Source organism: Phoenix dactylifera, chromosome 7 (assembly GCF_051530095.1).
Source record: "Phoenix dactylifera cultivar Ajwa chromosome 7, Ajwa_hap1_PhDact_Kaust_v1.1, whole genome shotgun sequence".
In the NCBI taxonomy this organism is placed as follows: Eukaryota; Viridiplantae; Streptophyta; class Magnoliopsida; order Arecales; family Arecaceae; genus Phoenix; species Phoenix dactylifera.
This window is the reverse complement of record NC_143196.1, coordinates 22,497,759-22,518,815: the sequence shown is the minus strand read 5'-3', so window position 1 is coordinate 22,518,815 and position 21,057 is coordinate 22,497,759. Positions and strand designations below refer to the sequence as shown.

The 21,057-nt window shown below is 38.1% G+C and overlaps 1 protein-coding gene and 1 long non-coding RNA gene across 2 annotated transcripts; both read right to left on the bottom strand.

Annotated features, from left to right (window-relative positions):
* Positions 1–1,392: 1,392 nt before the first annotated feature.
* LOC149753176 (uncharacterized) lies at positions 1,393–2,592 on the bottom strand. Its single transcript, XR_016395952.1, has 2 exons — positions 2,015–2,592; positions 1,393–1,795 (listed from the first exon to the last, which is right to left on the bottom strand). It is a non-coding gene; the product is annotated as an uncharacterized LOC149753176 (long non-coding RNA).
* A 525-nt stretch (positions 2,593–3,117) lies between these two features.
* Positions 3,118–7,008, bottom strand: LOC149753175 (uncharacterized). Its single transcript, XM_089924321.1, has 9 exons — positions 6,907–7,008; positions 6,764–6,835; positions 4,980–5,156; positions 4,662–4,906; positions 4,342–4,545; positions 4,147–4,239; positions 3,956–4,057; positions 3,467–3,859; positions 3,118–3,360 (listed from the first exon to the last, which is right to left on the bottom strand). The coding sequence occupies exons 4-9, from the start codon at positions 4,701–4,703 to the stop codon at positions 3,310–3,312; spliced, it is 885 nt and encodes a 294-aa protein (XP_089780447.1). The 5' UTR covers positions 4,704–4,906; positions 4,980–5,156; positions 6,764–6,835; positions 6,907–7,008; the 3' UTR covers positions 3,118–3,309.
* Positions 7,009–21,057: the final 14,049 nt, after the last annotated feature.

The window sequence follows — 21,057 nt, the reverse complement described above, 5'->3', positions numbered from 1 at the left end:
TCTCTGTCTCGTTGCATGGCAGTTCTTCTTGCAGTCCTCCAGACAGGTGGGCATGCTGTATTTTCATCCAGACCAAAAAGATTTCTAGAAATAAGTGGATCAGTGGAACCATCTTCTAGCTGCTTTCAGAACAGAGGAATATCTTCGATTACCATACCCAGTCAATTCTGCAAAATACCAGCACAAGGGATAGAATGGAAACTGTGTTGGAGTTAACTTGTAATTACCAATAAATACAAGAAATCAACCAGTTCTGTAAGTAGGTAGTCTGGCATATGGGTAAAAAGTTCAAATCCATGCCAATTCATACACAAAAACATGCATCATCACCCAAGTTGTGATGATTTTTCTTTTAAAAATGGGAAGATTTTGTCTCACAAGTAAATATAGATAGCACTGAAGGAAAATGATTTGTGATTTCAGTCTCAAGAGTTTATTATCAAACGTGGCTTTCCAAGCCTAGCAGTTCATCTGGGCTATAAAACTTTGCAAGACAACCAACTACCTGGCGCAAGTTGCCTTCTCCCAGGTCTATCTCCTCAACCAATAAACTATAGAATGGACTAAAAGCTATGAAGTTCTTCTAAAAATTTAAGGTAGATGCCTTGAAAGAAACAGAACTACCTGTCAGCAGATGGATGCTTCCATGCCTTGCAAATAACACCGACATGTATATTAAGAATAGTAATGCTGCATTCTGCTTCCTTCTCTGCAGACTCTTTTTCTAAAGCTTTTTTTTCTCTCATTGGTTTTATTACTTTTTGTTGATGACTCAGTAGCTTTATCATTCTTGAAATTTTCAATTAACCAACTAATGATGTCGCCAACTGAACAGAAACAATTGTAAAAATGAAAAGAAGGTTATGACAAAGGCAGATAAGCAAAACAATGTAGAAATAGCAAAAGATATCATATTATGTGATCTTTGGAGATGACTTTGCATTTCTGTTTTATAAGCTTTTATATGCTTAACACCGGCAGCAAAAGCACAACATTATCAACAAGGAAAGATATGGAGGCATTACACAGTAACAAAATTATGTCATGAGCACACCTGAACCAAATGGCCCATGAGCACATAGTAGCTGATGGACAGCACTCCATTAAGGTAAATAAGCTAAACAAAAGGCGTATCGGCATTATTTAGGGCGCAGATTACCTCAGCAGCACCTTTCTTTAGATCAATATTTCCTCCAGGCTTGTCTGCATTCTTACATAAATTACATAAATTACATGAATCAACATAAATTACATAAATTACACTAGTCATCAGATCGCACTATTTCTCCAAATCAACATAAATTACATGGTTCATAGATATATTATATAAAGTATCATTTGGTTGAAGAGACATAGTTTGCCAAGAAGCACATCCATCATGGAGGCTAGACATGGAAAAGCAAGCACGTGTTACCTTAAAAACTAAGATTTACCAACAATCAGTGCAGCAGTAGCTCTGTTCCACTGCTTCCAACACTAATTATAACAAGGTATGCATTTCTACACCACTGGGATTAGTAAGATAGAACAAGAAGTTCAGTACAGATGACACAAAACATTTAGTCTACGAATACATAAACCATCAAAGTAGCTTCCAAAAATTCCTGTGGCTTACTTCCACAGCTTACTTCCACTGCAACACCCCCCATGCTTACTTCCACAGCTTAACAGACTTGTCATGGCTAGCAGAGGCCACCATTCCTGTGGCTTGTGACTGTGCCAATGCTGCAATAAGACCTTCGTGTGCCTGGACCGTCATGGTTTGGTTCTCTATCACATTCCACAGCTCCAAAGACTGCAAGAATTGAAAGAATACAGAACAAAAATTAGCAAAAGCACACAATCAAGTAAGATGCAAACGATCAAGATTGCTGGCCAGCAAAATAGAACCACAAGAATGATCTATCAGGTTTCTCATGTATGACAAGTAGCCCTGCTAACCATCGAAGAAGAACAAGAGGAAGAAAAGCAAAATCTACAGTTTACTTTCATGAAGAAGATATATTCCAGTTACCTCATCTAGATCGTGGGAGTCAAGTCGTCCAGCCGGACTGCCTGTCCTGAAACCATGTTCCTGTCAAGTCAATATAGAACATACTAATTAAAGTCCTTTCCAAGATCTATACCCGATCATACTGCAACAATCGCCGCTGTTTTTTTAGTACCAAAAGCCTGCCCAATATTTTCAATAACTGCGGCTCCCAGTCCAACATGTAAAGCAGAAGAAAGCATACCTTCCTTCCGGCCAAGCAAACAGTAGGATTACCCAATACAAATTGTTCCCATTATCTAAAGTTTCAGAGAATGAAATCAAAGTTTACCCAGCAAATATTTGCATGTTGCCAGTGAATCATGCACAAGAAAGGATGACCATCTTACTGTTCAATTATGAAGCACCATGGTTACAATTCCAAACATTATAGCAACATCTCTATCATTCTTGAATCACACATAAGTTTAGCCTGCATCTATAATACAGATTCCTCCACAAATGCAGCATCGAGAGCTGTGTACAGAGACATGTACAGACTCAATGATACTGGACTTGGGTCCCAAATAATTATTGCATCCTTTTACATACTTGGGAGTCAGAACTCCCTATCTGGGAAGAGAATGGGAGCAATTAGAGACCAGATGTAGAGAGCTGCTGTGGCCCACCCAGTCACAATCCTGACCCACACAGAGGGCCACCCAACATCAACAAGCTTACCACTTTCACCAACGGACGTGGACCAGCCAGTAAGAAGCATAGCCGAGTACATGCTGGCAAGGGAGAAAATGAGGTGGAAGAAGGAATATGAATAGGAGACAGGCTTAGCCTCATCCTTCTTCCTGTCTTCCTGCTCCTCTACCTTGTCAAAAGGAAGCAAAGGCCTCTCAGAACCTACACCAGGTGGAACACAGGAAACATCGAGCACATGTCAAAGGCCATCTAGAAAACTGAAGTCAATCAGTGAAGTAGGTTTACCAATCAAAGATTGAATATAGACTGGCACATACACTAACCTCGATCATTACATGAATCACCTTCATTTACCACAACAGTACCATGTAAACCATATAAGAAAGTTGTATTGCAATCAGAAAATGTCAGTTTGCAAAGTTATCATAAAGCAAATTAAACAAAATTAACCACCTAAAATATGGCATACAACTTAAATTTCTATAACTAACAAATGCATGTTTTTTAGCTGGATGATGCCAATTCAATACTTCAATTGATCAAGCAATAGTAAGTATCAAAAAAAAAAATTTAAAACAATCTAAAAACATTCATCTCAAAATCGTAAGTACACAATCTACGATGTATCAAGAGTCGACGGCATCATCATCTCTACGAGTAGATGAAGTATCAGCAACCTACAAGAAAAAAAATACTTTAGAAACTAAAAATACGAAAGTCATCACGCTCATACAAGAATACATTATAATTATATAAAATATTCAAATATATTTAGTTATGTACCGGAGGAGCAAATCTCTGCAAAAAAGATGAAATATGGTCAAGCTGATCCTGCAAAGATTGTATCTTCAACTCTTGGCTCTGCTTCAACTCCGCCATATCAGTCATATGACTCTGCCTCATCTCCTCTATCCTTGTCTCATATGACTGCTTTATCTGTGCCATCTCTGTCTTCAAACTATAAACCTCTGCAGTGCTAGTACCTTGTCTGGCATCTTGGGTATATCGGCTCACTGCAGACAACTGAGTGGGGGTAACTCCGATACCGTAACCCCTCACGCGACCATAACGTTCTGGGCCCATCAATTCTGCATAGACCTGAGCCTCGACGCGACTGGCCGCGTCGGATGATGATGACTCCCCGACGCGCTCTGAAATGAGATTTGTAGCTCTTTCCTATATCTCTCTCAAAAAAATAAACAGTCACATTAATAATTTAAAGGAAGTAAAATTAATAAAATAATTATGATCAAATAAAAAATGAATACATACAACTATATCTCTCGACTCGTCCCTGACAAAGCTGCCATCTCGGTGAGTGTGGGTCATCTTATAAAACTCTACCTCACCAGGCTCCCTTCCATGCTCTACTATCTACACATATGGAAAGTATATTGCCAAACTATATATCATGATACGTGCTATATGTTAGTAGAGTTTCAAATAGTTTCAAACAAACTTACGAATTCATTTCTACGTCTCGCATAACTCTTCGAGCCTGAAGTATGAGGAACTGCTTGAGATGCTCGTGCAGCTCTGCCAATATTAGAATATGTCTGCCAAAATAAAAGCACATAGTATAATATTATTCAATGTATATATTTGCAATCTATATTAATAATAAATATAATATAAAATATTGAAACAATATACGTGACCTGTCCTTTTTCAGAAAACCAGTAGTGAACAAGCTCCCTCCACTGCTGAGGGTATACATCAGGAGGAGTCACACGAGCAACCTCCTCCTCTGTCATACCCTCATGCTTGAAGTCCGTCTTCAATTTTGTTTTATATTCTTTCCATTTGCGGTTGAGGGACTTTAGCACCCAATCATGGCTCTCTGGAGGGAGTACAAACTTACCCTACAACAAGATACAGAATGTTATAATAATATAGAACCTCAAAAGTAATATTATGGTAGTAAGCAAATTAACACACAGGAGGGGTCAAATTAAAAAGAACAAATTCAATTCATTACCTGTATAAGTCTAAGAAGCTCAACCTTATACGAAGGAAGCATGTCATTCCACTTCGTATAGTTGAGCAGACACAGCTGACCCTTGCGTGCAACCGATCCTAAAAAGCTTGATAGAAGACTTCCAGCTCTATTGATGGGCTGCCCCAATTCGTTGCATCGGATGATGATCTTCTCACCCGGAGGAAGCTTCCACACATCCTTTGCTTGAGTGGGTCCCCGTCTCGTCCTCACCGTCCCTTGTCCATCTATTAAAATTAAAAAGTCTTAAAAAGTTGAAGACAAATATGAACATAAAATTTGAACTTTAAATCGAATTACCCTAGATCCGGAGCTCATCCTCCGGACAATCAGCAGGAGGCTCATGCTGAGATCCTGACTCGTGCTGCTGGTGCTCACATGGCTGCTGGGACTGCAGGGACTGTTCAGAAGTAGATCCCACCTGAGAATGATGGAACTCCACATCTCTAAATCGTCTCCCTCGGGGCATATTGTTACCTAGTATGCACAAAAAAGAATCAATATTTGGTTAAATAATAAATTTGGCCAGGCTTTCATGACTAGAGTTTGTCCATCTTGTAAATTTAGCTTTTAGAACTTACAGACTGAGTATGTGACTAATCTAAACAAATCAGTTCATTGACTGGCAGCACATACATCACAAGATAAGTGCTGACAAAATCAGACTCCTCTAATGAAAGCCTAAGATTTGTATTTGTACTCTGAGTCTGTAATTTGGTTCAGCATAGTTTGGTTCTCCAATTACATAGTCTGTAAGGAAGACATCATGCCATCAGAATATAACAATTGCACAAAGGTACAACTTCAGCCATGATTAACAGTTGGATGGGATACAGCTGAAACTGGTCCATCTCAGCATAGCTAAGCCAAAATTGATTGCCGAAACTTACTATTAAAACTGAGTTTCAGCTAAAACCAGCTGATATAAGTCCAATTTCTCATCATTTTAGGGCCATTAGCTCTTTGTTCATATTGATTGGTTAACTAGTGTCAATTTGGTCATGTGTTTCGTTTTCTTTCCTTTTCAAAGTTAAAAAGAAGACAAAATGAAAAATTTGAATATGGGATATCATTCAAACAAACATCCACTAAATGAACAGCTATAGTTAAACTTCTTTACCTCTAGAATGATTCCCCCTTTATATTCTCTAGACTCTTTGAACTGTATAGTGTTATTGTTTTTCAAAACTTCTTCAGCTATATGCTGATGCAGAAAATGCTCAACTTTTCTTCGTACTCTAGTTTCCCCTCTTCTTTTGTTGCGCATGTATGTGTGGGGGATCTGTTTATTCAGTAATTCTCTGGTTGCCTAACTTAGCTCCCTGCTTTCTGAGTCTGAACGGTGTCTCTAAATGTCCATGGAGAATTTGAAAACCACCAGGCACCGCTTGCACTTTTCAAGAACATATAGATTAACTAAATTTTAAATGTTTCGGAGCAGCGAAATTAAAATATTGACTTCAAAATCCAATTGAATATTTTTCAACATCTATGACACCCTAAAGTTTCTTCAAAAAGAGTGGCACAGATCTATTCCAAATATTTGAGCTTAAGCTACCCATTCAAATATACCAAAATGTGCAGTAATATGATGTGAAAAAAATGAAAAGAAAAGCCATTCAGAATATCAAATGGGAACAAACATCAAGAAAATTTGATCAACCCTTATTCACATGGCATTTAGTCAATACTCGTACATAAATATGACTAGCGAAAAGTATGAAATAGCATTAATAGCATCACTAGGATGCTTATTCATGGCGACCTCACTCTGAAGGATCTTGATTCAATATCGAAGTTACTTTGTTGAATAATTCATCTACAAAATCAGCAAAATCACCACCTACACTCATATCTGTTACTGGATCAAATGGGAATGGCTTCATTGGTTCTGTGGCTTCCACCATATCGTCAATTGGTATTTTTGGCTTTGATCTTTCCATAGGTTTAATGGGTTTGAAACAAAAAAAGAAGGAGACTTACCTCAGACGGGGCCGGGCGAGCGTTAAAGACAAGAAACAAAAAAAGAGTTGGAGGAGGAGGAGGAGGAGGAGGAGGAGGACGAGGAGAAGAAGGAGACTTACCTCAGACGAGGGCGAGTTCGACGGCAGCGGGGAAGTCGCCGATGGAGGTGAGAAGTCGGCCGGGCGATGGAGCTAGGGCAACGAGCGATAGAAAATGAGGAGGGGAGGAGGAGGAGGAGGAGGAGGAGAAGAAGGAGACTTACCTCAGACGAGGGCGAGTTCGACGGCAGCGGGGAAGTCGCCGATGGAGGTGAGAAGTCGGCCGGGCGATGGAGCTAGGGCAACGAGCGATAGAAAATGAGGAGAGGGGGCCGGGTTGGGGGGTTTTATGTTTTCTAACGACGCTTTTTAGCGTCGTTGTTTTTGAACATTTTAACGACGCGTTATAGCGTCGTTGTTTCCGGAGTTTTCCCGACGCTATAAAAAAGCGTCGGCAAAGGGTGGCGCCGAGCCAAACTTTGCCGACGCTTTTTCCTAGCGTCGGGAAAAGATAGTCGGCAAAACCCACATTTGTTGTAGTGGGTGGATGTCGAGAAGGCAAAGATGTGTAGATTGGGCAATGCATGTCAAAGATATTGATGAACGAATGGTTAAAGAATACCCCTGGTTCCAAAGCCTATTGTCCCATCCCATGTAAGAGGGTGTTTGGTATGGGGTGATCATTCTATGATCAAAGGTGATATAGACGGAGGTGATAAGGTCAGCTTGTTTGGTTATACCAAGATGATCCTATGTGACCGCAATTCCAAACCACCCTCACTCCTCAAATCACTGTCCAACCCAGTGATGGAATACTTATGCTTGAGGTCGGGTATCCAAGATCATCCTGTGGCAGCGATCTTAGGCTGAAATTTGAGGATAAAAATGCCCCTCAGTCCAACAAAAAATTATATATCAATATACCATTAATATATTATGTCAATATTATGCTATATTATAATAATATTATATATTATACATGTGGTATATTATATTATAATATATTATTAATCATATTATTGTCATATTATTATTTAATGATGATTTTAATTATATCTGAAATATATTATTCTACTTTGTATTTATATAAAGAAATTGTGTAATATGTTACTTCTATTTGTCTTATTTTCCTAATCAAAATAAATATTAGTATTAAAAATATATTTAAGTATAAATAAAAATATTAATTATTTAATAACAATTAAAATATCTTTATATGATTAATAAATATATTTTTATGAAATATATTAGGGTAGGTTCAGTATTATATGGTAGTGATCTTGAATTTTTATAGATTACCAAATAGGTTACTCATGGATATCCGAAAATATTAAATTACTGGAATATAGCATACCAAACTCGATAATCTTAGAGCATCAAGGATCAAAATATTCTAGGATAAGAATCACCAATGATCTAAGATCATCTTGGTGATCCCATTTGGGTCACCAAACGCCACCTAAAGGAAAAGGAGAGTCTTTATTAACTACACTATAATAACAATTAAGTGTAAAGTTACCAATTGTAAGATTATTTTGATTATTAGTACTTAAGTTAAAATGACACATGAAGTTGTCTTTTTTCATGGCCCTTTAATATTAAGGAGCACCTAAACTAGAAAATACAAATCACTCAAAACAAATTTTAGAATTGAAAGCTATGATAACTGATAAGAAAAAACAGTTTTTCTATTTCATTTTTCTAAAGAGGCGAATACACACACATATATGTATACACACGCAAAAAAAAAAAATCAGATTTGGTGGGATTGACTCAATCCCATACTTATAGAAGTATATAATATACAAATCAATAAAATCAGAAAAATAACAAAGGATTTTGCATGGTTGGAAGATTATTGAATAAGAAAACATCTTGTATCCAAATTTGATAGGTTTCCAATAGATGGCTAGAGTGGCATTGGTGGAGCGAAGATCTTGTGCCTAAATTTGGTAAGTTTCCAATGAAATCTCATATCTAAGTTCAGTAGGTTGCTAATACTCCTCCTCAAGTTGGTGCATGGAGGTCACAAAAGCCCAACTTGCTTTTCCAAAGATGAAATTGATCCTTTCCTAAGGACTTAGTAAAGAGATAGGCCAACTGCTTAGAGGTAGACATATGGGATGTATGAATAAGACTATTTTGAATTTTCTCACGAACAACATGGCAGTCAATTTCAATATGCTTGGTGTGTTCATAAAAAATAGAGTTCGCCGCAATATGTAATAATGCTTGATTGTCACTAAATAATATGGTAGGCAAGGAAGTCTTGCAACCAAGATCATGAAGTAGTTAAGCCATGTGATCTAGCACGACATTCTACTTTAGCTAATAATCAAGATATAGTGTTCTGCTTCTTTGTCTTCTAAGAGATGGGACTGGAGCCAAGAAATATGCAAGATGGTGATAGAGTGACGAGTCATAGAACAACTAGCCCAATCAGAATCATAAGCTATGAGATTTAAGTCCCAATAGCTGAGAGAAGGTTACCTTGACTAGGAGTGGGCTTTAAATAATGGAGTAGTCGAATAGCAGGATCCATATGAGGCTTCCATGGGTTGTGCATAAACTACCTCAAGATATGAATTGTGTGAACAATATCTGGTCCAGTAATAGCTAGATATATAAGTCTTCCAATTAGGCACCTCTAGGTAGAAGGATCGGAAAGGAGATCACCATCTTCATCATTGAGTTTAAGATTTTGTTTCATAGGAAACGAAGCTGGTCAGGCTATAGTATAGCTAATGTCTTCAAGAATACCCAAAACATATTTCCTTTGACTTAAAGAAATGCCTTGTGCAGAGTGAGATACTTCAATACCCGAAAAGTATAGGAGGCGCCCTAGATGTGGGAGATGGAATTGCTGACTAAGGAAGGATAACAAAGTAAAGATGGCAGTCTCATTGTTTTCTGTAATGACAATATCAGCAATATAGACTTAAACAAATAATGAGTGACCATTCTTGTGGGAATAAAATAGAGAATAATCGGCCTTAGATTGTACAAAGCTGGCATCAAAAGGGCTTGCAAAATTTTGGCAAACCAATTCCTCAAAGCTTGTTTTAGGCCATAAATAGATTTGTTAAGATGACACATTTGATACTCCCCCTATCTCTGCTAACTAGGTGGTAGTTTCACGTATACCTCGTCTAATAAATTTCCATGGAGAAAAGAATTATGACATCAACTTGAAGAAGATGCCAATTTTTAATAATTGCAACAGCTAGTAAGACTCGAACAATAATAAGTTTTGTGATCGAGGTAAAAGTTTTATAGTAATCAATTCCTTTTATTCGAGTGTAACCTTTGGCAACAAGATGCATCTTGATTTTTATTTTCAATAGAAGCGTTAGACTTTCGTTTGATTTTATAGACCCATTTGCAACGAATAGGTTATTTTCCATATAGGAGAGAGACGAAGGTCCATGTATTATCATCCTCAAAGGCCTTAAGCTCAGCCTACATAGCCTCACACCATTCTAGTGTTTTCATTGCTTTGACAAATGATATAGGTTCCTCAATAGATGATAGAGAAGTGAGAAAAGATTTATGAAAAGAATTAAACTTATCATAGGACAAATAATTTTGTAGAGAATACAAGATACCTAGAGACATTTGCAAGGAAGGAGGATTAGAATGGGCATGAGAACAATAGTAGTCTCGTAAGCTGGCAGTCAATGAGGACATAAAGAATGTCATGAAGACTAGGGCATGGGGAATGTGGAGATTGGTGGAAAGAAACATTATCTTATGTTGGTGGAGAAGGTGCCAAAGAGTAAGGATTTGAGGCTAATAAGGAGGGAGCAAAAGCTTGTGGAGGAGGAGATGGTGGATATGAAATATTGAGATCAAGTATAGGAAATGAGGTGGTGGTGTGATTGGGATGATGGAGGATGTCTTAATTATGAAATGGAAAATACTGTTCAAAAAATGTAACATCATAGCTTGTATAATTTTTTTTAGAAGCAAGATCAAAGATTTTATAAGCCTTTTGTGCATGAGGGTATCCAAGAAAAACTATAGTATCACATGCAAAACGAAGTCCATGGACACAAATATCATGATACAAATCCAATAGTGCAAATTAATAAACATATATATATATATATATATATATATATATATATATATATATATATATATATATGTATTCGTAATTAAGTATAGGAATTCTTACTTCTACTGAAAACAGACTCAAATACAGCAAGCATTGACTCACTTTCTGATCTACAAACTGAGATGCAGAGTACCCAGCTCAACCTCTTTTTACCTAGATTATGACTTTCCTACACGACTAGGTCCAATCATTAGACAAAATGATACCTGACAACTTAAAAATGCCTAGCTGGGGTCAAATCGGGGTTAATGAAGTAGCAATCTTAGACTGCTCACTAAGTACCCCAAGCTAAGTAGAGAGAGAAAAAGGAGAGAGAAAGAGTGGGAAAAGAGATAGGAAAGAGAAGAAAAAGAGAGAGGACTCTCTTCTTCTTCCCCAAAACAAGGGAGAGCTCATCTCTCCCTTCTTCTCAAAACAAAGGACAAGGCTTCGGACCAAAAGTGGCGGAGGCCTAGAGCGTCGTTGTGCCGTCACAAATGAAAGCAGCAGCAATAGATGGTGGCCGAGAGTGTTGAAATAGGAAACTCATATTTTGAGTAGCATCCTGGTGACTTGCCGGCTCAAATCAAGGCAAAAGGATGGCCTAGGAACCGAAATAAAGGAAGGGAAGAAGAGTTTATAAACCTTCTTCAGCACCGACAAGATCTCATGGCTAATCGGTGGTGAAATCCTCCATAGAAATTCAAAATCCTGGCTCTAATTGAGGCTTCAATTGTGGATGCTAGAGAAGAAAACAAGGGACCTCCTTTTATAGATGGAATAGGAGTCTAAGAAAGAAAACTCATTGTCAAGTAATCCTTCGCCCGCTCAGACTTATGGAAGAAGATGTACTCCTAGTAGGAGTCTTCTTCTCCCCATCTTGCATGTGATACGTGTGATTTGACTCACTTTGGGCTGGTGAGCCCAATAAGAACTAGGCTGGTCAAATGGACCAAGACTTCACATCCCCTCTAAAAAAAAAAAAAATCATGTTCGAAATTTACATCCCTGAAGCTTCAAAAAGTTGAGAGTGCTTGGCCTTTATCTCTTCTATGAGCTCTCATGTAGCCCCTCTTACTATATGGATTGTTCCATTTTACTTTTCCTCAATGAATGGTTTGATGTCATATTAATTTCTCTCCACAATCTGTATCGGATGCTTCTCATAAGTCAAATCCTCAAGAAGATGCAATGACTCATATTCAACCACATGACACAAGTCTAGGATATATTTCCTCAATATTGATACACGAAATATATTATGCACACTTGATAAAGTCGGTGGTAATGCCAACCGATATACCACCTCTCCGACCCTATCGAAAATCTCAAATGGACCAACATATCTAAGGCTCAATTTTTCACGAACTCAAAACCTCATCATACTTTTAATGGGAGATGGGAGATACTCTTAAGAAAATATGACGAACTTGAAATTTTATTTCCCTTCTTCGATTATCAACATAACATCTTTGTCTGCTTTGAGCGGTGTGAAGTCGTTCTCTAATTATTTGCACCTTATCTACAATTTGTTGCACTATCTCTGGATCCAATAGTTTTATCCTGCCTACATCATCCGAACAAATTGGATATCAGCACTTCCTACCATACAATGCCGCAAAAGGAGTCGTCTGAATACTTGCTTGATAGCTATTATTGTAAGCAAACTCAATCAATGGTAAGCGACTATCCCTTGCACCACCCAAGTCCATGACATTGGCTATCAACATGTCTTCTAAAATCTGAATAGTTTGTTCCGACCATCCATTAGTTTGAGGGTGGAAAGTTGTACTGAAGCTCAATTTGGTACCAAGAGATTTATGAAAGCTCTTCCAAAATTATGATACAAACGTACTATCTCTATTTGACACAATGGCAAATGGGACCCTGTGCAGCTCTATAATTTGTTTTATATACATTCCTGTCAATTTCTTTTAGGAGAATCCAACTCTAAATGGTAAGAAGCACTAACTTAGTTAGTTATTTAACAATCACCTATACAGCACCATTACCCCGAGGGATTTTAAGCAAGTTAGTCAAAAGATCTATGTAATATGCTCTCACTTCCACTAGGGAATAGAAAGAGACTGCAGTGGTCCATCCAGTCTCTAATGCTCAGTTTTTACTTGCGGACATACTAAACATTGAATAACATACTGAGTGACATCTTTCTTCATGCCAATCCCTCAAAATTTTTTCTTAAATTTTGATATATCTTATTGCCTCTTGGGTGCACTATATAAGCTAAATTATGAGCCTTATCAAGAATCTTTTTCTTCAATTTTAGTACCTTCAGCACACATACCCTACTACCGAATCTTAGAGAACCATCCTTATATATCCAAAATTCTAACTGAGTACCCGACTCTACAACTTCTCTAACCTTCTGGAACTCTGAATTCTTTTTTTGAGACAACTTTATCCTCTCAATCAAGGTAGGTTGTAATGTGAGAGTGGCAAGTTGAACCTTAGGATCATGCAGTCATACCAGATTTCTCCAAATCTAGTAAAATGTGTTTTTGTCTAGTAATCAAAGCCACCAATTCACCCAAAATTTTTTTGCTCAAAGCATCAGCCACAACATTTATTTTCCCGAGTGATAACTGATAGTTAGGACATAATCCTGTAGTAGCTCCAATCATCTTGTTTGTCGCAAGTTCAGCTCCTTTTGAGTACAAATATACTTTAAAATTTTATGGTCCGTCAAAATCTTGTAATGATCGCCCTACAAATAATGCCTCCATATTTTTAAAGCAAAAAACTACAGTCACTAATTCCAAGTCTTGCGTAGGGTAATTTAGCTCATATGATTTTAACTTTCTGAGGCATAAGTTATCACTATTCCATTCTGCATCAAAACACAACCAAGGCTCCTACAAGATGCATCACTGTAGAAGGTGAAGCCTTCTATTCTAGATGGAATATCAACACTGGGGCTATCACCAACCATCTTTTCAACTTTTGCAAGCTCTATTCACAATCTCTCATCCATTCAAATTTTACTGGCATCTAGGTCAAGCGAGATAGGGGGATAGTAATACGAGAGAATCCCTCAACAAAACTTCAATAATTACTTGCAATTCCTTAAAAAAACTGCACTTTGGATACATTAGAAGGTCTGCTCCACTCAACTACTATTTCCACTCTCTTTGAATCATTAAAGACACCTTAAAAATTCATGCCTAAGAAAAGTAACATTATCCAACAAGAACTAACACTTTGGTAGCTTAGCATAAAGCTTTGTTTCTCTAAGTGTTTGCAATACTATCCTAAGATGTTCCTCATGCTCTTGTGGGCTCTTAATAGAATAGGATGTTGTCAATGAACACTACCACAAACTAGTCAAAGCAGGGTTTGAACATCAGATTCATAAGATCCATGAAGGTTGTAGGCACATTCGTCAAACCAAAGGGCATGACCAAAATTCATAATGTCCATATCTAGTTCCAAAAGCTGTCTTTGGCACATTCTCAACTCTTATATTCGATTAGTGGGAGCCGGAGCGAAGATCAATTTTTGAGAAAACTATGCCCCTTGCAATTGATCAAACAAATCATCAATTCTCGATAAGGGTATTTATTTCATAATCTTACTTTGTTTAGTTTCCATTATATATGGAGGTGGAAATCTCCATCTTTCTTTTTCACGAACAATATGGGAGTACTTGAGGGGGAGACACCAGGTTTCATAAATAATTTGTCCAGCAACTCCTGCAATTGTTTTTCCAACTCTTTCAATCAGCTAGAGCCATTAGGTATGGAGCTTTAGAAATTGGACCTATACCAGGAATCAAGTCAATGGAGAACTCAAACTTTCTATCGGGCGATAGCTCTAGCAAGTTATCTGAAAAAATATTAAGAAATTCCTTCATAATAAGAATATTCTCTAACTTGAGCTCCTTTCACTGGGTATCTATCATAGTAGCTAGAAATCCTTCACAACCCTTTTAAAGGAGTTGCTTGGCTTGTAAAACTAAGATTGTTTCGGTGGGAAGAATAACTTGCTACCCACAAAGCTGACAGTGGCATGATACATTGCCAACCAATCCATCCTAAGGATCAAATCAAATTCCTTCATTTCTAAAACCAGTAAATATGCTTTTCTCTCTCTATCCTCAACACTTAGAACACAATCTTTGTTGATTGAGTTAACTAAGATAACAACTCTGCTTAGTGTAAAGACATAGAGATTAGTTCCTAATGGCATAGGTGCCATCTCATTATTCCTCTTTACAAAACTAGCTAATATAAAGGAGTGGGTAGCACCAGGGTCACATAGAACATAAATAACATTGGATGATATCCCAATCATACTTGCCACATAATCGCATGCCACATATTCATAATCTTTAACTATGAGCCTACATGCTAAACATATATCCTATACAAAAATTTCATGGCATATGCAATAAGAAAGGGGTATAAGAAATTTATTTATTACCTATCACCACTAAGTTAGAAGCATTAGCATCCTGCTCCATGAGTTCGTAGATCTGCCCTTGGGTTCTCGGCCTCTATTGTTCTCCCTCTCCTTGTTGCCCATCTTGAGGTGCTCGATTTGTAGGATCTTTCTAAGAAGACTAAGGTGTCTGATGCTTCTGCAGTTCTTTCCTTCTAGGACCAAACAACAGCCTCATGGCCTTTCTGACTACAAGAGTAACAACTCCCTCCAGACCACATGCAGTCCCACTTAAGATGAGGTCCACCATATCTATAACACTTAATAGCATCACGAGCTTGTGCTTTACCACCAGTAGTAGCTTGGTTCGATCTTTGGATCTTCGGCTAGGAGGTCTACTGCTTTGACTCTAAGAATGATTCAGTTAGGCCCTTTTGTTCAAATTTTTCTCTCTTGCAACTTGAGTATCATTAAGTCCTTTCTCTATCACTAAAGCTTTATTAACAACGTTTTTATAAGTGGGCAGCTTGAATGCAGTCATCAGTTGTTGGATCCAACCCCTAAGTTTGTTTTCAAATTTTCTAGCTCGATTGCTTTCCACTAATATCAATATTAAAGCCTATCGAGACATTTCTTCAAATTTTCTTGCATATTAGGCAATTGTCAAATTGCCCTACTCCAATCAGCCGAATTTTCAGAATTTTTGAAAATGGATACTCTAAGAAAAATACCTCTCATAAAAGACCTTTCTAAATCCTTTCCAAGTAAAAGTTGCATCATCTGGCCTGAGATTTCCTTTCTCCATCTCTCACTAATTAGTTGCCTCCCCTTGTAACGTGAAGGTTGCGAAAGTGACCTCCTCAACATGGTATCTCAAGGCCTAGAAAACATTCTCTATCTCCTTTAACAGCTTTCAGCCTCCATAGGGTCAGAAGTTCCCTTGAATGCGAGTGGTGCATAATTTTTGAAGTCTATCAAATTGGCTCAATACTCCTATTGCGTCATGGCTCCCCGCTGTTGCTGAGGCCTGTTGTTGCTGAGGCATCTACTATGGATGCTGCTAATGCTGCATGAATTGCTGCTGCTACTGCATAAATTACTGTTGTTGTTGTTACATAAATTATTTTTATAGCTGATGTTGCATCTCCATCATCCTCATCATATATGTTCTAATATCAGCTTGCTATTGTACTAGTATTTGCATTAGCTAGCAAGTGCTAACTTGTTTAGTAGGCTGAATTTCAAATTCACTTGCAATTCCCAAGTCTGAAGTATTATCGGTGGGGTCATTAGGGTGAGGCATCTACCTGCTGATCAAAGGGCTCCCATGTGCTAGAGCCATCTACAAATTGTGTATGCCTGCACGCCCACATCCGCTCCCTCGTGCCATATCAACCTACATATATCATTATCAGCATCATGATTTTTTTTTAATTCAAATTATTTAAATACCAGGAGTACATCACATAATTTATAAAATTAATTAAATTTATGCCCAATCTAAAGATCTCCTCACTTACTCTCACTTTGAACCTAAATCCTACATTGATTTTTTTTTAATTCAAATTATTTAAATACCAGGAGTACATCACATAATTTATAAAATTAATTAAATTTATGCCCAATCTAAAGATCTCCTCACTTACTCTCACTTTGAACCTAAATCCTACAATACCTAGAAGTATTTACTCTCGACTAATTTAAATTCATCTGATTTACGCAAAAAAAGGATATCTTTTATCTCCTTATGTACTTGTCGTACTTGTCTTTCTTATCAATGTGCTAAATTCAAGGCACGCAAAAGAAGAAGATGAACCTAAATTGAGGAGGTAAACCCACTTTTATTTTGCAAATGATGCATTCCATTTCTATCAAACTACACAAACAAATAAAGGTGTTGAATTTCAATTAATCTCCTTAGGTTCAAATATCTTTCGGGTCTTAGAAACAATCTGAGCAAATATTTTTAAGTATAAGTAAACTAGATGATGAGAATATGCTTATAATCTGAGCTATATACTTGGTGCTTTCCTAGCTACTCATACGTGCATAAATACATACATATATTGCAGAGAGGCTGGGTCCTGTTTAGCTCAATTATGAGCCACGTTGGACCCAATTTTTCTTTCAGTGTCATGATTCTGGGCTCTCATCCCAACATTGGCTTGCTCGGCAGTTTAATCTCAAGGGAGGTCAATATAAGTTTAAACCATGCAGGATCCAATATGAACCCAGAACTACCTGCGCAATGAACTCAATATACTAAGGTTGACTAAGGATCTTGGTTCAGGTCCAATGCAAGAAAAGCAAAGTATATGTTTGTTCCATCAAGAAAATAGACAAATAGTGATATAGCTTGGAAGAATGACAACATAATCTAAGCTGAAAAGTTAGCACTACATATTACTGTTATTGGACCCGTGCACTAATATGATGGCAAGCGATGGCTATGATCATGCGACAGGAGATGCTAATGATTGTGATCTTGTACACTAATTGCAGTCACGTTTTTAGGGCGTGGACTCTCGTTTCTCTCCTTCAAGCAAAAGCCACTACTTTTTTAAAACAAAAGATGAGGAGGTATAGAAACTTTTGAAAATCAGGTTCCAAGAGGTTGAAGCCCTACTCAAAATAATATAGCTTAGTGCTGAGTACATATGCCTTGAGGAGGACTCTTCAGTGGTGATTGACTGGGTGCGGAAGCGAACAGATATGATAATCGTCATCCTCTTATCCGTGATACTTACAAACTGGTTTAGGATTTGAGCTCTTTTCAGACATTATATGTGTTCCGAAAGGCGAACAGTGCCGCAGACTGAATCGTCTTCTTTGTTGCTCGGCATTTCGGGAAGAACATCTAAACATCCACGGAAGACATTCCTCCTCCTTTGTACTCCTCACTTTTTCTTGATTTGGCAGGATGTACTCATGTTAAAGCTATATAAAACACCATTTTTATCAATAATAATAATAATAATAATAATAATATAGCTTACACATATAGCCTGCGCATATTTTTATATAACAAATAATGCATCCCCTACTAGACATCTGCCACCCTGCGCTCATTCTACGTCAAATCCTGGTGATTTAAACCTAGACTCTGAAACCGAAGCTTTCACGCCCGGAAGTCACCTTTGGGGTTAGCACATGACACGACCTAATGGGAGAATAAATTTCAAAAATAAAATTCAACACTTCAAGAATAAAACAATACTTTCAATATCATTAAATAACACAATTAGTTCAAATACAAATTCTGGACATCCAGCAGTATCTGAGAAATTTATTTTCTTCCATTCCTCGCAAGTAAGCTCTAAACCTCTGCCGAGAGCGAAGCATCCTATAGTTTTGTAAAGAAAATTAAAAGAATGGCATGAACTTAGCCCAGTAAAAATCACCATATATATACCCCAACATAAATAATAAAATTATAGATAATGGTGAACAAAACTGTTATTATAACATTAAAGGAGAATATAGCAGTTATAATATGCGTATTTCAAATTAATCAGTATTCAAAATTTGGATCTGCTGCTCATCAAACTTGATATATCAATCACATGCCATCAATAGCAATTTCTGTCAATAGTGATTTCAAAGAAGCATCTTATTGCCATTGGATTAGCAAGGTTAGGCTTAGTAACATCCCCGAGATTGCACAACTAGGATTTTTAATCATCATTATGGTTTCGGACTAGCCATAGTCATCCCATCTCAATAATTTAGCTAAGGGCCAAGAGCAAGGGACGTGTAGATCAAATTTTGATGGAAGCAGAGCAGATGAGAGTTATGTGATAGAACAAAATTTAATTATAATAAATCATGCTGTGGAGACGTAGGTTGAAAAGGTAGGATTCAACCATGAGTCCATGACATACATAGGCTAAAAGAATCGGAACCTGGCCACAGTTAACCATGATGCATTTATACGAGTCACAGGCCAAACGACATCAAGATATAGTTCGCGGTTACACGATACATGAGCAAACCATTGGAACCATTGAGGATAATGGCAACATGCTTAATTACAAGGATCAAGAGTTGCGTTATAGTTATTTTATTGCTAATATAAATAATGAATTTATATTCTGTTTGAGAATCCTTCGAGAATCCTAACCAATGTATTTTATTTTAGTTCTTAATCTACGTTTCTGTTCTATTTCACTTTAGATCCTATCGTATTCGAACGATGGTGTGATATTGGTAAGAGAAAGAGAGATGAGATCGAAGAGAAGTGGAAGAGCGCGTGAACAGATTGGTGGCTTAGCAACTAGGCAAAATCAGCCCGGTAGGGTAGTTTTCAGCGGGAAGAGGCCGGGATCTCGGTGAGGAAGGGTTCCTGGCTTGCGCATCCGATGACGAGGGCCTCAGCGTCCAGTCACTAGGGCCTTCGGGGCTGAAGTCTCCACTTGAAAGGGGGAGAAAGAATGTTTGAGCATTGAAACAGGGGAGAACAGGGTTTCTACCATGGAAAAGGGTTGGGATCGGGATTGGACATGGACACGGCGAAGTCTGGCGAACATGCTGGCGGGCCGAGTGACGACAATTAGGGAGAGATTCATGGCTAGTGCTTGATGGATCGAAGAGAAGAAATTGGGAACAGTGAGGGGGAGACCAAGGCCCAATGCGTACGGAGCTCGAGTTAGCCGCCCGATTGAGCGGCAAGGTTCGGCATGGGTGCCGGTGGCTCGAGCGGCAGTACGGAAAGAGGAAGAAGGCCGAAAGAAGAATGATTCGAGCCTCTTACAGAGGAAAACATGACCTTGGCGGGGAAGCAGAGGATCCAGATCTCCAACATAGAGGAGACACATGGCGACCAGTTCGGTCCACGGAAGCGACAGCGACCAAGAGCTCCAACTACGGCACAAGCACAAGAGGTGGCCGAGGAGCGAAGGGAAGAGGGAGTGAGAATGGGAAAGAGGTCGCTAATGGCCACGGAACAGAGGAAGGGGAAGAAAAAGTGTGGGCTCTGGTAGACTGCGCTCGCCCCGCCTCACCCTCGGCATTGGTTCTGGCTGGGCTGGTCAACGTCCGCCAACTCAAGCCCAGCCACATCAGGCCGGGTTGACTCAGTCGATTGAGTCAAGTCAGCCAAGTCTCACGGAGAGGTTACCATTCAGCATACCTCTTTCTACCCAGCAGTAGTTTCAATGGTAGTCTCCATGTCACTTTCCGCAAAAAGAATCTGAACCGTGGTGCACTTAGAGATTTCCAAATCCAAGAGTATTAGCAGCTTTGATCAACATTAAATTGATTATTTACGATAAAATTGTAAGCTTCCTTCAGAATAATCTTGACAGACTTGTTACTACTCTAGTATTTGTAGAAAAATCTGCAAAACTCCGATACCATGTAAAATATCCTGTCTATCTCTGATACTATGTAGAAAATCTATACAAAGAGTATGTAAAATCACATGATCACTTACGTCTAGGATCACCAAGAACGGGTGCCATAATTTAGTCCATATACGTGAAAAATAATTTTGGGAAAAATAAATTTATAGAAAGAACACAATAAAATTTTATTAAGAATAAAAGTCAAAACAAAGAGGTTATTACCCACTTCCACTGTTTCTCAAATGATATTTTACCAATTTCATCTCATTTTTTTTTATACTACGGCAGCTCAAACAGTTTATGTGTGAGTACAACCACTAGAATCAAAAAAGAGAAAATGTCGTAAACATGAAGGAGTAGCTATATCACTGGTCCACAGGACTGCTTTAGAATGCTAGAAAAAAAAATGAGACGGCCTAGTTTATCATTCTATTTGCCTCTCGGAATACATGAACTATCTGAAAAGGGTCTAAATCTCTCATCAGTCGATAGATATCATACAACAACAGGTGTCCACTTCCATACCAATCACCGCTTCG

What these genes read in the sequence shown, in the direction of transcription:
- LOC149753175 (XM_089924321.1), bottom strand. Translation starts at nt 4,703, where the DNA reads ATGCTTCCTTCGTATAAGGTTGAGCTTCTTAGACTTATACAG. An exon ending in ACGAGTCGAGAGATATAGTT is followed by an intron (nt 3,860 to 3,955) that starts GTATGTATTCAT and finishes AGAGAGATATAG; the next exon opens with GAAAGAGCTACAAATCTCAT. An exon ending in TGCAGAGATTTGCTCCTCCG is followed by an intron (nt 3,361 to 3,466) that starts GTACATAACTAA and finishes TTTTTCTTGTAG; the next exon opens with GTTGCTGATACTTCATCTAC.